Source organism: Esox lucius, chromosome 21 (genome assembly GCF_011004845.1).
Source record: "Esox lucius isolate fEsoLuc1 chromosome 21, fEsoLuc1.pri, whole genome shotgun sequence".
Classification (NCBI taxonomy): Eukaryota; Metazoa; Chordata; class Actinopteri; order Esociformes; family Esocidae; genus Esox; species Esox lucius.
Genome location: NC_047589.1, coordinates 12,963,426 through 12,977,989, shown reverse-complemented (window position 1 = coordinate 12,977,989; position 14,564 = coordinate 12,963,426). Strand labels below are relative to the sequence as shown.

The following is a 14,564-nucleotide window of genomic DNA, read 5'->3' as shown; positions in this document are numbered from 1 at the left end:
GAAAATCTGAGTGCTGGCAGCATAATATCCTGCTGCTAAAATAACGCTTATGAAGCCTCATTTGGCCATCACTAGTCCCAGCTTCTCAGAAACAACCTCCTGAGATCTTCACCATACAGTCTCAAGAGTTTACTGTAAAAGGTGTGACAAAAAACATTCAGTGAGTAGCAGGAGTGTGGGCAAAATCAACTAATTAATTAGAGGTCAAATGAATAATGGTCAAACTTGTCAAAGCTGACAAAGAGGCCACAAACCACTGTTTACAATAGTGGTGTGCAGAAGGGCATCTCTGATTGGACATTGAGTTGAGCCTTGAAGAAAAAGCAACCCAAAGGGGTTACTCTCTGACGCTAGATAGGCATATCTAATAAAGACTTAGCAACAAGGGGAAAGCTGAATGTCTCTTTCCCTTCCAAGATGAAGGCTAAAGAAAATAGACTTTGAGCACATTTCTCCAGGCAGTTCATGTCCTGACTCAGTCTGGTCTAAAGCAGATCCAGGCCTGGCTACTTACAGGGCAAAAGAAATAAAGAGCAGTTAATCACTGCCACATTTTAGTCAATTAAGAGAGAAATACAGCATAAGGAGTGCATACATGTTGTTCTGTTTCCCTTGGCAAAATAAAACAACATAGACATTGCAAGTGGGATGCTCCACCATCCTGTTACAAATAAATAGAACATTCAGTATATGGAAATGGTTGGTTTCTTCATTGGACATACATGTTGTCACCGACCCTGTCTGAACCACTTTGAAACTAAGTACACGCAATGCATAAAAATGTTCATCTGGGGCAAGTGAATGTATTACTGTACGTAACACCATGGTTGCCATTCAGCTGTTGCTGCCATGAATAATTTCGTAACTGAAATACAGATTTCATGAATGAAAGGGTAAGGACAGAATGCATACATTTTTCATGAATAATGATAAATGTACTTATAGTTAGCCACTTGGCCAACAGACTTAAGGAGAACCACATAAGAAACAACCCTGTTTCCAAAAAGGTTGAAACGCTGCGTAAAATGCAAATACAAATAGAATGCAATGATGTGCAGATCATTTATCCCTATATTTAATTGAAAATAGTACACTACATATCAGTTGTTGAAACCTAAGAAAGGTTATTGTGTTTGTAAAAAACATGCCAATTTTGAATATAATGGCAGTTTCAAAAGATTTTGGGACAACAACACGTTCACACTGTGTTGCATCGCTTTTGGGAACTGAAGAGACTGATTGCTGTAATTTTAAAAGTGAAATGTTTTCCCATTCTTGCTTGATATAGGATTTTAGCTGCTTAACAGTTCGGGGTCTCCTTTGTTGTATTTTTCATTTCATAATGCTCTAAATGTTTTCAATGGTTGACAGGTCTGGACTGCTGGCAGGCAAGTTTAGCTATGGAGCTATGACAATTTTACTATGGAGCTATGATGTTTTAAAATGCACATAATGTGGTTTGGCATTGTTTTGCTGAAATTAGCAAGGCCTTCCCTGAAAAAGACGCTGTCTGGATGGCAACAAATGTTGCTCCGAAACCTGTATATATTGTTCTAGATTAATGGTGCCTTCACATCCATGCCATGTGCACTAATGCACGGATGGTGGCTTTTGAACTGTGCGCTGATAACAAGCCGAATGGTCCCACTTCTCTTTAGCCCGGAGGATGCAGCGTCCATGATTCCCCGAAATAACTTGTCAGACCACAAAAGAATTTTCTTCTTCGCCTCAGTCTTTTCTGGATCTTGGTTATGGTATCTTCTTTGCATTGTAGAGTTTTAACTTGCATTTGTGGATGCAACAACATACTGTGTTCACAGACAATGGTTTTCGGAAGTGTTCCTGAGCCCATGAAGTGATTTCCATTACAGAATCGTGTCAGTTGTTAATGCAGTGCCGCCATATATCAGTGCCGCCATATACCCCGTAGATCACAGCCATCCAATATTGGTTTTCAGCCTTGTCCCTTGCATACAGAGACTTCTCTGGATTCTCTGAATCTTTTAATGATATTATGTAGCGTAGATGATGAGATCCCAAAAGCAAGTTTATATTGAGAAACATTATTTTTCAGTTGTTGCACAATATATATATATATATATATATATATATATATATATATATATATATATATATATACTCTTAGAAAATAGCAAGGTCAGCAGATGACAAAATCTAGTCATGCTAGAAGGGTGAAAAATGTGGAAAAAAGATAAATGGATATGTTCTCAACATATATAAATAATATGTTACTGGTTGTACAATCATGTACTGTACATGTGCTATGAGAATAGCATAGGATAAATAAATAATCTGTAAGTGATTGTAGATCTATTTCTCATCTTCCTTCACATATAAGAAATAACAATTGAATTTCCTTTCTCAGATTTCTAACATACCATTAAAAGGCAGTTTAACATACACAACATAGATTCTGGATTTTCCCAGAACTGGCTAGTAGGTGGTTATTTGGATCATAAGGTACAATCCTACAGATTCAGTTGGTAAGCATGAAATAAAAATATTGTACATACCTGATCCAAAAATCAGCTGACAAAATGTGTCTTGCAAATCCTCTTTGTGAAATTGTATGGGAGGGTGGAGAGGGGTTTGGAACAAGGGAACTTTGGTTGCAAGCTACTGAGCACCTTAGGGGTCATGGTATTTTTTTTTGATAAGCCGGATAAATCAGCTTCTTTCATCCATTCCCTAACCTTTCTAATTCATTATCTCAAATATCTCATTCATTCCCTCATTAAAAAAATAAAATAATCCTCAGATATTAATAAGTAATGGCATAAAACTTATCAATATCTGAAAAGTATTGCCATACGATTTAATCTACACATCTTCAAAATTATAATACATTTTTATCCATTTTAAATGTGTAAGGCTAACGCTTAGTTTTTCATTTATTCATGGATTTTATAAATTGGGAAATTTTTTATCACTGAAATCACAAACACCTTATCCAGGTGGTAGGAAATCTTCAGCAGATCAAATCCGAGATTATAGAAATGCCTTGCTGCTTTCAAATGATCTCATGACCATGGCTTACCCATGGTTTGGGTGACAGTCCTCTGGATAGTGGCAATCGGCAGAAATGTAAAAGCAGCCCTGCAGAGGTTGGAAAGCTGGCGTATAACCGGCATCAGATATGAACGACGTCTTCGCCAGCAAATGTCAATCCCCCCTAGCTGCATTTTGCCTAGGGCATGGGGATGGTGGAACATCGCAAGCGGGCAGAAATGTTTGATACCTGGGATGTTTCACTTACTAAACTCCACAGTTAATGTTGAGCATATATAAATATACAAATCACTTATTGGGGACATTTAGTATTTACATTAGTTTACATAGAGCTATGTTTCACTTAAATAGGCAGAGATACTGTTCGTTCATTATGACAAATATACAAGGCATACTATAGTGTATTTTCCAACTCCTTGGGATAAATGCATGTATGACGTATATTACATTGAGTGTTATCCCTTACTCATTTAATAAATTGGGCAAATTATATTCAATAAATGTTTCTCTATGCAATTCCAATTTGTAATAAGAGGAGTAAGGGGACAGTTAGTAGGCACTGTAGCTCAGGGTGCTTACTAAAGAATGTGGCATACCAGAGCTAGGACTAAAAAGTGTGAGTTGCTGTGAACAGTGTTTTGAGGCTGTAGACAGCCCATGCATTGTAGTGCCCTTGCATTCAAATAAGTCAGCATTTTGAGTTAAAAAATTAATCCAAGTAGTACAGTATATTTTGAAGCTGTGATGTCATACTGATTAGCCTTCCATCTTGATGGAGCTCACAGGCGCCCAAGCAGCCACAAGAGTGCAACAAGACAATGAAACCATATTTGGTTGAAGTGTAATTAAAATTGCCCTCTGCAGGTCCCCCAGGGTTAAGACTCAAATATTTTTGACAACTATAAATTAATGATGCAGTCCACAATCTTTAGCCACTGGTTGCAAGGTAGTGTTGTCGAACCAAAATGGTCTCTGTAAATGGTTTACTATGTCATATGAAGGAACTGGATTTTGACCCATTTAGATTAATTCCAAATAGTCAATGAATTTATGTAACAAATGAATTTAATATATAAAGACAGTATTACTATTACCATACAAGTATCTAGGATCAATAGTTCTCCGGATATTCAAGATGTTTGCAAGACCAAATATGAATGCAGGGGTGAGGAAAAGGTGAGAGAGCTTTCCCAAACCCCACTCTGGTGTATATCCCCATTGAAGTATGCTGGGGTTGGTTAACTAACATGAAGATACCAAGACTAATCCTGCAGAATAGACCACTCATTGGTTTGGAGCCACTGCTCCAAAACCGCCATAAAAAAGCCAGACTGCAATTGTACACAGGGACAAATATCTCACTTTTTGGAGAAATGTCCTCTGGTCTGATGTAACAAATATTTAACTGTTTGGCCATAATGACCATTGATATGTTTGGAGGAAAAAGGGGGAGGCTGGCAAGCCTAAAATCACCATCCCAACCGTGAAGCACAGGGATGGCAGCATCATGTTTTGGGGGTGCTTTGCTGAAGGAGGGACTGGTACGCTTCACAAAGTAGATGGCATCATGAGTATGGGAAATTATGTGGATATTTCCACATCTCAAGACATCAGTCAGGAAGTTAAAGCTTGGTCGCAAATGGGTCTTCCAGATGTATAATTACCCCAAACATACTTCCAAATGTGTGGCAAAATGGCTTAAGGACTACAAAGTAAAGGTATTGGAGTGGCCATCACAAAGCACTGACCTCAATTCTATAGAACATTTTTGTCCAGACAGACCTAAGACAGGGAGTTTTACTAGTATTAAATGTCAGGAATTGTGAACAACTGAGTTAAAATGAACTTCAACTTCAACTGTATATCGAGGAGCATAGTCAAGGTGGGGAGATAGTCAGGGTGGTGGAATCAGAGTAGATAAAACATATTATTAACATTTCAGCTTGATTTGAGTTGGATCAAGTCCACCAGTTAGCATAGAAATGACTAGTAAGCTACCTAGCAAGGCATCCTCTAGCATATTGTATAACATGGCATACAGCTTAAAAACCAAAACAAACCAGAAAATGCAGTCATGTATCTTAAGTAAGCTGCAATCTTTCCGTTGGTTTAAATGTAATACATATTGCTATGTAAGCAACCTCAGACACTTTAGTGGGATGTGAAGGTTACAACTCAGAATGCACTAAACCCATTGACACCTGAACATTCTAAAGGGGGTGTGGCTGTGAATGTTACAGCTCAGACTGCACTAAACCCACTGACACCTGAACATTCTAAAGGGAGTGTGGCTGAGGATTGTACCACACACACACCCTTTTGGAACCAATAAACACATTCAGACAGTTTTTTACATGTTTTCTTCTTTCTAAATATACGTTTAACTTCTCCATGCTAACTTTTTAACATCTACATGCTAACGGTTCTAAAAACTGTCTGGATGAGTATATTGGCACTAAACAGAAATAAATTGAGGTAGAATCATGCCACCACTAAACGTTTTTTTAAAAGGATATATAACAACAGGGGCCACCAGGAGGGCATTTTCCACCATAGAGGCATTACATGAGGGCACATTGTCTTGCATGTAGGAGCACATAGAGGCCAACACATTTTCTAGCATATAGGGCAGCCTACATGGCACTGTATCACATGATCTCCATTGGAAGGGCGCCCACTAGAACACTTAATCACATTTCCTCACACATAGGGTCACCCACGAGGACACTGCATCACAATTCTTCCACTGGAAAGGCACCCATTAGTTCACTGCAGCACATTTTCTCCACTGGAAGGGAACCCAGAGTGCACTTATTCAAGTTTTTTTAACATAGGAGCTCCTTGGAGGGCACCACATTTCCTCACAAATAGGGGCACCCTAGAGGGCACTACATCACAGTTTTTTCCATTGGATGGGCACCCAACAGGGCACTGAATCACGTTTTCTCGCACGTTGGGGCACCCTAGAGGGCACTTTATTAAGTTTCCTTACACACTGAGCCACCATAGAGAGCACCTCATCATGTTTTATCTACCATAGGGGCAAAGCAGAGGGCACTTTGCCCCCCTCCCCCATGAGTCCACCAGGGTGAGGTATGATAATGATTCTACTTACAGTTTATGCACATCAAGCCTAAAATTGGAGGTTGACAAAATTATTTTGTTAATCACAAAATCCCAGACTGCATCTTAAACTTGCTATACCAAAATAGTATCAAAATGATTGAAAGGCAGGAGGAGCCTAGAATGCTCATCTCTGTTGCTTGCAGCATTTGTTTTTACTAAATAATATGTTGTAAATGGCATTTGCAGTATAACTACTACATGTTATTCAGTTTAAGTTGTTGGCAAGCAAGACTTTGGACACAGCCAGTATAGTTGTAGGCGGTATAACTAATCCCCAAAAGGACAGATACCAATGAGTTAACAAGATTATATGCCTGAAGCACTGGTGGCTTGTGAGAAGAGGATGTCTCACAGTAATGACTGGAATACAATAAATGCAACTTTATTAACATTAAAACGATGTGTTTGATGATGTTCCAATAATTATTTTCCAGTCATTATGAGCCCATCCTCCAACAGAAAGTACCACCAGCCCCCAGGTGTTTGATTAAAGCTCTTACCCTTTTGAGAATGATTATTCCCTCCTGGTTGTGTTCATTGGTGATGATGTCAAAGATGTTTCCTCCATCCCCTGGTACAATGTTGTACTCTACTTCTGCATTCTTCCCTATGTCCAAGTCGTGAGCTTTGATCCTTCCCACAGCAGAACCAACTGCAGAGGACTCAGGGACTCTCAAGTGAAAGAAACCTTTTAAACAAAAAGAAACAAATGAATCTACCTAGTTTATTTACAAGGGAATGCACTTCCAGTGTGTCTCTGAATGGTTTGGAAGCATGAAACAGAGCAACTACATCTGCCCTTGGGATCAAGGGTGCAAATCACCAATTGACTGAGAGTGAGAAAAAGAAAGGGAAAGGCAAAAGGAGGGATAGAAGCTCTAAGAGAGATATATAGTTAAGGAGAGAGAAAGAGCAGTAGACATTAAGACCACTTCACTCCTGATCTGTACCTCAGTGCTTCAGCATCATTATGGAAATATCAATCTTTTCATAGAGTGGGTGACTGTCTGTATTTACATTCTAAGCAGGCTGTCTTAGCAGGCACATCAGGATACTCAGAGACCAGAGCCGATGACTCAGTCAGAATTGCATGCTTGAATTGTTCCTATAACTTTTCATAATCAATTATAGTTTTTTTTGTTTGTTCTTGTTTTGTTGGATGTGTCATGATATTAAACTAAAAATATAATATAACACAGACATAGCCCATTGGGGCATGAGTAATATAATCAATTATTCATAAATAACAAGATAGCATTATTAAAATATGTTATTAAAAATAAAACATAATAATAATCATATATATATATATATATATATATATATATATATATATATATATATATATATATATTTACAATTAGCTTTTAACCTCCCACACCAAATTGTATCAACACAATAGCAGAGCTCACTCTCTTACTTTTAGAGAACCTTGGTGGGTTGTCATTGACGTCACTGAGGGTGATGTTGACGGTAGTGGTCCCAGCCAGACCTCCTAGCTGCCCTCCCATGTCCTTGGCCTGGATTAGCACCTGGTACTGCTCCTTCACCTCACGGTCCATGTTCGGCAAGGCAGTCCTTATTATGCCTAATAGCAAATTGGAATCACAACACGTCAAAAGAACAGCTGACAATCCAGGCACGTTTATGTCACCAAAGATGCCCAGTCCAAATGGAGGATAGGTAGAGGATGGATAGAGAGGGGACAAGGTGAATGTTAATGTGTATTCAGAAGGATGGCTGGAGAACAATGCCCTCTTTTTACACTAGAGGGTTCAAATGTACAAATTACCAGAGAAGTAGCACCCCCCTTAGAAAGAGCCTATTCTTAGAGGTGCATTAATAATGTACCTGAAGTCAAGGCTGAGACAGATAGAAATAAAGGTAATTTCACCAAGTGGAGATACTTGACATACTGAACTTAGGCAGGCTCTATAATGACTCGCCAGAGGATCTGAAGGACATTGAAATCAAAGCAAATATAGAGCTGAGTAATGGCCAGGTCAGCATGGAGGATGTCACCGTGATAGAAGGGATGGATAGGAAGCAAGATGTATGTTTCCTCTCCTCATATTCCCCCATCCATAATATGAAAAGAATGGATGTCACATTTGATCTTCAAATCCTTTGTTCTACGAGTGCAACAATTAAATGGTGGTGTTTTTTGTGTGTTTTTTTTTTACAATCCTCAGATCTTTTCAGGATGCAAATTCTGGCAGGGAGCGATGACATTGGGAATTGCATAGTGATTAAGGCACGTATCCCTTTCTCTTTTCCCCTCTTTTCTCCTCCCTCCCTCTCTCCTGCTTGTTTGGCTGCATTGATGTATGTTTGGCAGTAGTGGAAAGCTCAGCATGGCAAACATTTGCTTCAGCAGTTACATATTTACACCCTTTTGCAGTATACCTCTCCAGTGAGCAGAGGCAACTGAAAACATACAGATGACTGGGAGATTGTTTAGATTTTTCTGTAGCCATTGGTTGTACATCTGCCAGGGTGTGCTCTTGGTTTCCAGTAGATTCTCGAGATTTGCAATGTTTTAATTACTCAAATGTCTATTTCATATGGGAATGAGAATGACTATCTGGGGCCTATCTGGGAAACAATGTGCTGTGAATAGCCAATTTGCAAATAGAGTCAACATAGTTACATTTCGGCTATTGGCTGGTAAGCACATTCCTGTAAAAGATGTTGAGCCTTCGACTAGTACCAGGACCCACTCTTTAAAATAAGTCACATGTGTACAGTAGTTTGTGAAACTGGTAAAAACAAATCCTACAATGACATCATTGTAGAAAAATATATATCACTAAAACCCTGCTGTTAATTTGCATACTGTATGTGTAGCGTGTAATTTAATTGCTAGCTAAAGTACAGTATACCATTACCTTTTTCCATCCTGTAACTTACCATAAACCCAACTGCGCATAATTTAGGTGTGTGACATGTCATTTGTATGTGATATCATGGATCGTTTTTGCAGTCTTAGTAAATCAGAATATAAACGGTATGAAATACATTTTCATGTGTCGCTCTATTGTCTAATGCATTGCCCAGTAACAATGTAATTAAATCAAGATATTTCACTCCTGTGGGACAGTATTTTGGGAGATTTTTTTAACCGGTGCTTACGGCCTTCTTGGTTTATTCAATGATGTAGATAGTAGAAAACATGTTTAAATGTGTTTATTGGTTTTGTAGCCCATCTGTGTTGTAAGGGTTATGGACTGTGAACATGTATTTGTTTGAGAATGGGGGTGCCCTTTAATTCACAACAGGAGAAACTCCAAGATTCCATTATTTTTAACCATGGGTATGACTTCCGGCCAGGGAGTAACCTGAAGCATCTGAATTGCTTCCTGCATATACAGTATACATGTGAAGTAAGATGAATAAAGACACTTTTGGTACCTACACTTCTCTCAAACATTTGAGTTTTTTCTACAACACTACAATCAAGATTTCAGCGTAATCATAACTTTACATACATTAACATTCAGAGTTATACTATGTACTTAATACATTGTCCATACTAACCTTAGGTTGTAGTTAAGGCACTTTTGAAATATTGTTATTTACTTTGAAATGAACATCTGACTGATCTTATTTACCTGTTTTGGGATCAACAGAGAAGTATGGCTGACCATGAAGGATGCTGTAGACCACTCTGGCACTGTTTCCATAAGTAGGGTCGTCTGCATCGGTAGCTGTCACCTGCATCACATAGGTTCCTGTAAAGTCATACATTTGTATAATTTAGATATGGTCAATTATGATGATCTTTTTCATCCAGTTAATGTGCTTGTACCACCATAGATGCATGTTAAATCACACCAGGATTTACAGAATCTCACAAAAGTGAGGACACCCCTCACATTTTGATTATATCTTTTCATGTGACAACACTGAAGAAATGACACTTTGCTGCAATGTAAAGTAGTGAGTGTACAGCTTGTATAACAGTGTAAATTTGCTGTCTCCTCAAAATAACAACACACAGCTATTAATGTCTAAACCGCTGACAACAAATGTGAGTACACCCCTAAGTGTAAATGTCCAAACTGGGCCCAATAAGCCATTCTCTGTGTCATGTGACTCATTAGTGTTACAAGGTCTCAGGTGTGAATAGGGAGCAGGTGTGTTAAATCTCTCACACTCCCTCATACTGGTCACTGGAAGTTCACAATGGCACCTCATGGCAAATAACTCCCTGAGGATCTGAAAAAAATTATTGTTGCTCTACATAAAGAGGGCCTAGGCTATAAGAAGATTTCCAAGACCCTGAAACTGAGCAGCAGCACGGTGGCCAAGACCATACAGCAGTTTAACAGGACAGGTTCCACTCAAAACAGGCCTTACCATGATCGACCAAAGAAGTCGAGTGCACGTGCTGAGTGTCATATCCAGAAGTTGTCTTTGGGAAATAGACGTATGAGTGCTGCCAGCATTGCTGCAGAGGTTGAAGGGGTCGGCCTGTCAGTGCTCAGACAATACGCTGCACACTGCATTAAATTGGTCTGCATGGCAGTCGTCCCAGAAGGAAGCCTCTTCTAAAGATGATGCACAATAAAGCCCAAAAATAGTTTGCTAAAGACAAGCAGACTAAGGACATGGATTACTGGAACCATGTCCTGTGGTCTGATGAGACCAAGATGAACTCATTTGGTTCAGATTGTGTCAAGTGTGTGTGGCGGCAACCAGGTGAGGAGTACAAAGACAAGTGTGTCTTGCCTACAGTCAAGCATGGTGGTGGGAGTGTCATGGTCTGGGGCTGCATGGGAGCTGCCGGCACTGGGGAGCTACAGTTCATTGAGGGAACCATGAATGGCAACATGTACTGTGACATACTGAAGCAGAGCACGATCCCCTCCCTTCGGAGACTGGGCCACAGGGCCGTATTCCAACATGATAACGAACCCAAACACCCCTACAAGATGACCACTGCCTTGCTAAAGATGCTGAGGGTAAAGGTGATGGACTGGCCAAGAATATCTCCAGACCTATACCCTATGGAGTATCTGTGGGGCATCCTCAAATGGAAGGTGGAGGAGTGCAAGGGAAGAGGACTCCAGTGGCAACCTGCTGGAGGCAGTGCTGGAAAATAATGGTGGCCACACAAAATGACACTTTGGGACCAATTTGGACATTTTCCAGCGGTTTAGACATTAATGGCTGTGTGTTGTGTTATTTTGAGGGGACAGCAAATTTACACTGTTATACAAGCTGTACACTCACTATTTTACATTGTAGCAAAGTGTCATTTCTTCAGTGTTGTCACATGAAAAGATATAATCAAATATTTACAAAAATGTGAGGGGTGTAATCACTTTTGTGAAATACTGTATATACAGTAGGCTCATTTTGACCAGAGCAAATTGGGGCTATAGTAACCTTGTCCCCAGGCTCTTGTGCACAGCTCATTTGAGCCCAGAGCTACCTTTAAAGTTGGACATGTGGAAAGGACTTTACAAACTAACATTTTTGTCATCAATTAATTTTTGCGAATAACAATTCTGCCAGGCAGGGCTCCAAATGGAGACAGGACTGGCTGTGTGTACTCAAAACATGTTCCCAGCATCTTTCGAATGAGAAAGAAATATGTCCTACTTTTCAGCTACTTAATTGGCAATATACATATTGTATCTGAGATGGCAAAATAATGGCTCCACCAAGAAGAAAGACTACCCCCTTAAAAATGTGTCCTACAATGCAAACACCATCTCTTTTTTGGAAAGATTTGGACAAATATGATTAAATTAGGTGGCTGCATTGTAATGATCTTCCTAAATCAGTCTACGAAAATGTTAAGATGGTTACCAGGAAATTGCCTTTGGGAGAGAACAGGAACTATAATGAAACTATGACAGAAGCTGTGCTTACAATGCAAATTCAACCCTCCAAATGGCTAAGTCACTTCCTTTCAATCGTTTTAGCTAACTATGTATTGTGCAGTCCAAATTATGAGTACATTACATCTGCCTACTGGCTGCTTAGAGGGGTTGAAAATGCCACTCTATATTTGCCACCACGGCCATACCTCACAATGTTTGCAAAAAAGACTACACTTATACCATAACCCTTTGGCAAAAAAGCAAACATCCACATTTTGACGGGTTATCCAATTCAACATTCTACTCAGGGCATCCTCAATGAATCCTGTTGATTTAGTGTAATGTGCACAATACAATCTCTTAAAAAGACAAATGATACGTAGCTAAACTCTTCAACAATTTTTTTTTTAATTCACCAGGTTTATTTTAGATGCAGGATAATGTTAGCTAGCTGACTAATTAAAGTAAGATTCCTGGAGTCTCCGATATTGTGCAAGCAGACATTAGCTTTGCTAGATAATGACAACACCGACATCTTTCTAAATATGTCTGATCACATGATTACATTTTTTCCTATTTAATATTTATCCACTTTAGATTATTCAGTGTTTCCAAACCTTAGTGTAAAATAGGCAAAACAGTAATAATCCCTGTTAAAAGTAATTGGCCCTGCTCATACGACAAAGATGCAATCCATGAATTTATAGAGAAGCTCTCTCAAACAGTGTGTCCTTTACTGCTGTTACCAGGCACAGTTTGCCAACTTGTGACTGAACTGCAAATGTATAAACCTAACCAAAACATCTTCTGAAATGGCCATGTCTTTTATTTTTAAGTAAATCCAATAGCCATACAGGGGAAATATAAACAGTGACATACGAGACACATACAGGGGAGTGTGCAGTCAGAGATGTTGTTTGAATTTTCCAAGCAGTCAATTTCTGTTTATTATTTTTTTTTTTATTACAGGATACCAAGGCCGCGTAACAAGCAAAGGTCCACCTGACCTTGAGCAAATTTGAGCTGAAGTGGAAACCAGATTAGGACTGGAAACCATATTAGGGCTATGGGAAAACGTATTTTACATACACAAGAATACAGAATACCCCTCCAAGAACTGCCACCTTAACCCCTCCAAGAACTGCCACCTTAACGTGGTGGAGGGGTTTGAGTACCCGAGTGACCCTAGGAGCTATGTTGTCTGGGGCTATATGCCCCTGGTAGGGTCTCCCAAGGCAAACAGGTCTTAGGCGACGGGTCAGACTAAGAGCGGTTCAAAACCCCCTAAATGAAGGAAAACATTTTGAGTACCGTGACGTCGCCCGGTATGGCGCAGCCGGGGCCCCACCCTGGAGCCAGGCCCGGGGTTGGGGCTCGTATGCGAGCGCCTGGTGGCCGGGCCTTCCCCCATGGGGCCCGGCCGGGCTCAGCCCGAACGGGCGACGTGGGGCCGCCCTCCCGTGGGCTCACCACCCACAGGAGGGACCATAAGGGGCCGGTGCGAAGAGGATCGGGCGGCAGTCGAAGGCAGGGGCCAAGACAACCCGATCTCTGGACACGGAAACTGGCTCTAGGGACGTGGAATGTCACCTCGCTGGCGGGGAAGGAGCCTGAGTTGGTGCGTGAGGTTGAGAGGTTCCGATTAGAGGTAATCGGGATCACCTCTACACACGGCTTGGGCTCTGGAACCACACTCCTTGAGAGAGGATGGACTCTTCACCACTCTGGAGTTGCCCATGGTGAGAGGCGGCGGGCTGGTGTGGGTTTGCTCATAGCTCCCCAGCTCTGCCGCCATGTGTTGGAGTTTACCCCGGTGAACGAGAGGGTCGTTTCCCTGCGCCTACGGGTCGGGGATAGGTCTCTCACTGTTGTTTGTGCCTACGGGCCGAACGGCAGTGCAGAGTACCCGACCTTCTTGGAGTCTCTGGGAGGGGTGCTGGAAAGTGCTCCGACTGGGGACTCTATTGTTCTACTGGGGGACTTCAACGCCCACGTGGGCAACGACAGTGACACCTGGAGGGGCGTGATTGGGAGGAACGGCCCCCCGGATCTGAACCCGAGTGGTGTTCAATTATTGGACTTCTGTGCTAGTCACAGTTTGTCCATAACGAACACCATGTTCAAGCATAAGGGTGTCCATCAGTGCACGTGGCACCAGGACACCCTAGGCCGCAGGTCGATGATCGACTTTGTTGTCGTCTCATCTGACCTGCGGCCGTATGTCTTGGACACTCGGGTGAAGAGAGGGGCGGAGCTGTCAACTGATCACCACCTGGTGGTGAGTTGGATCCGATGGCGGGGGAGGAAGCTGGACAGACTCGGCAGGCCCAAGCGTACTGTAAGGGTCTGCTGGGAACGTCTGGCCGAGTCTCCTGTCAGAGAGATCTTTAACTCCCACCTCCGGCAGAGTTTCGACTGGATCCCGAGGGAGGTTGGAGATATTGAGTCCGAGTGGACCATGTTCTCCACCGCCATTGTCGAAGCGGCCGCTCGGAGCTGTGGCCGTAAGGTCTCCGGTGCCTGTCGAGGCGGCAATCCCCGAACCCGGTGGTGGACACCGGAAGTAAGGGATGCCGT

At 41.3% G+C, this 14,564-nt stretch overlaps 1 protein-coding gene across 3 annotated transcripts in view; it reads right to left on the bottom strand.

Annotated features, from left to right (window-relative positions):
* LOC105019404 (cadherin-12) overlaps positions 1–14,564 on the bottom strand; it is a 207,013-nt gene that overhangs the window by 65,334 nt on the left and 127,115 nt on the right. For all 3 annotated transcript variants that reach the window (XM_034289193.1, XM_029116093.2, XM_029116094.2), the window contains 3 exons: positions 9,768–9,887; positions 7,577–7,744; positions 6,657–6,844 (listed from right to left, as the gene is read on the bottom strand). In XM_034289193.1, the coding sequence (XP_034145084.1) occupies positions 6,657–6,844; positions 7,577–7,744; positions 9,768–9,887 (476 nt within the window). The remainder of the gene's footprint in view (positions 1–6,656; positions 6,845–7,576; positions 7,745–9,767; positions 9,888–14,564) is intronic.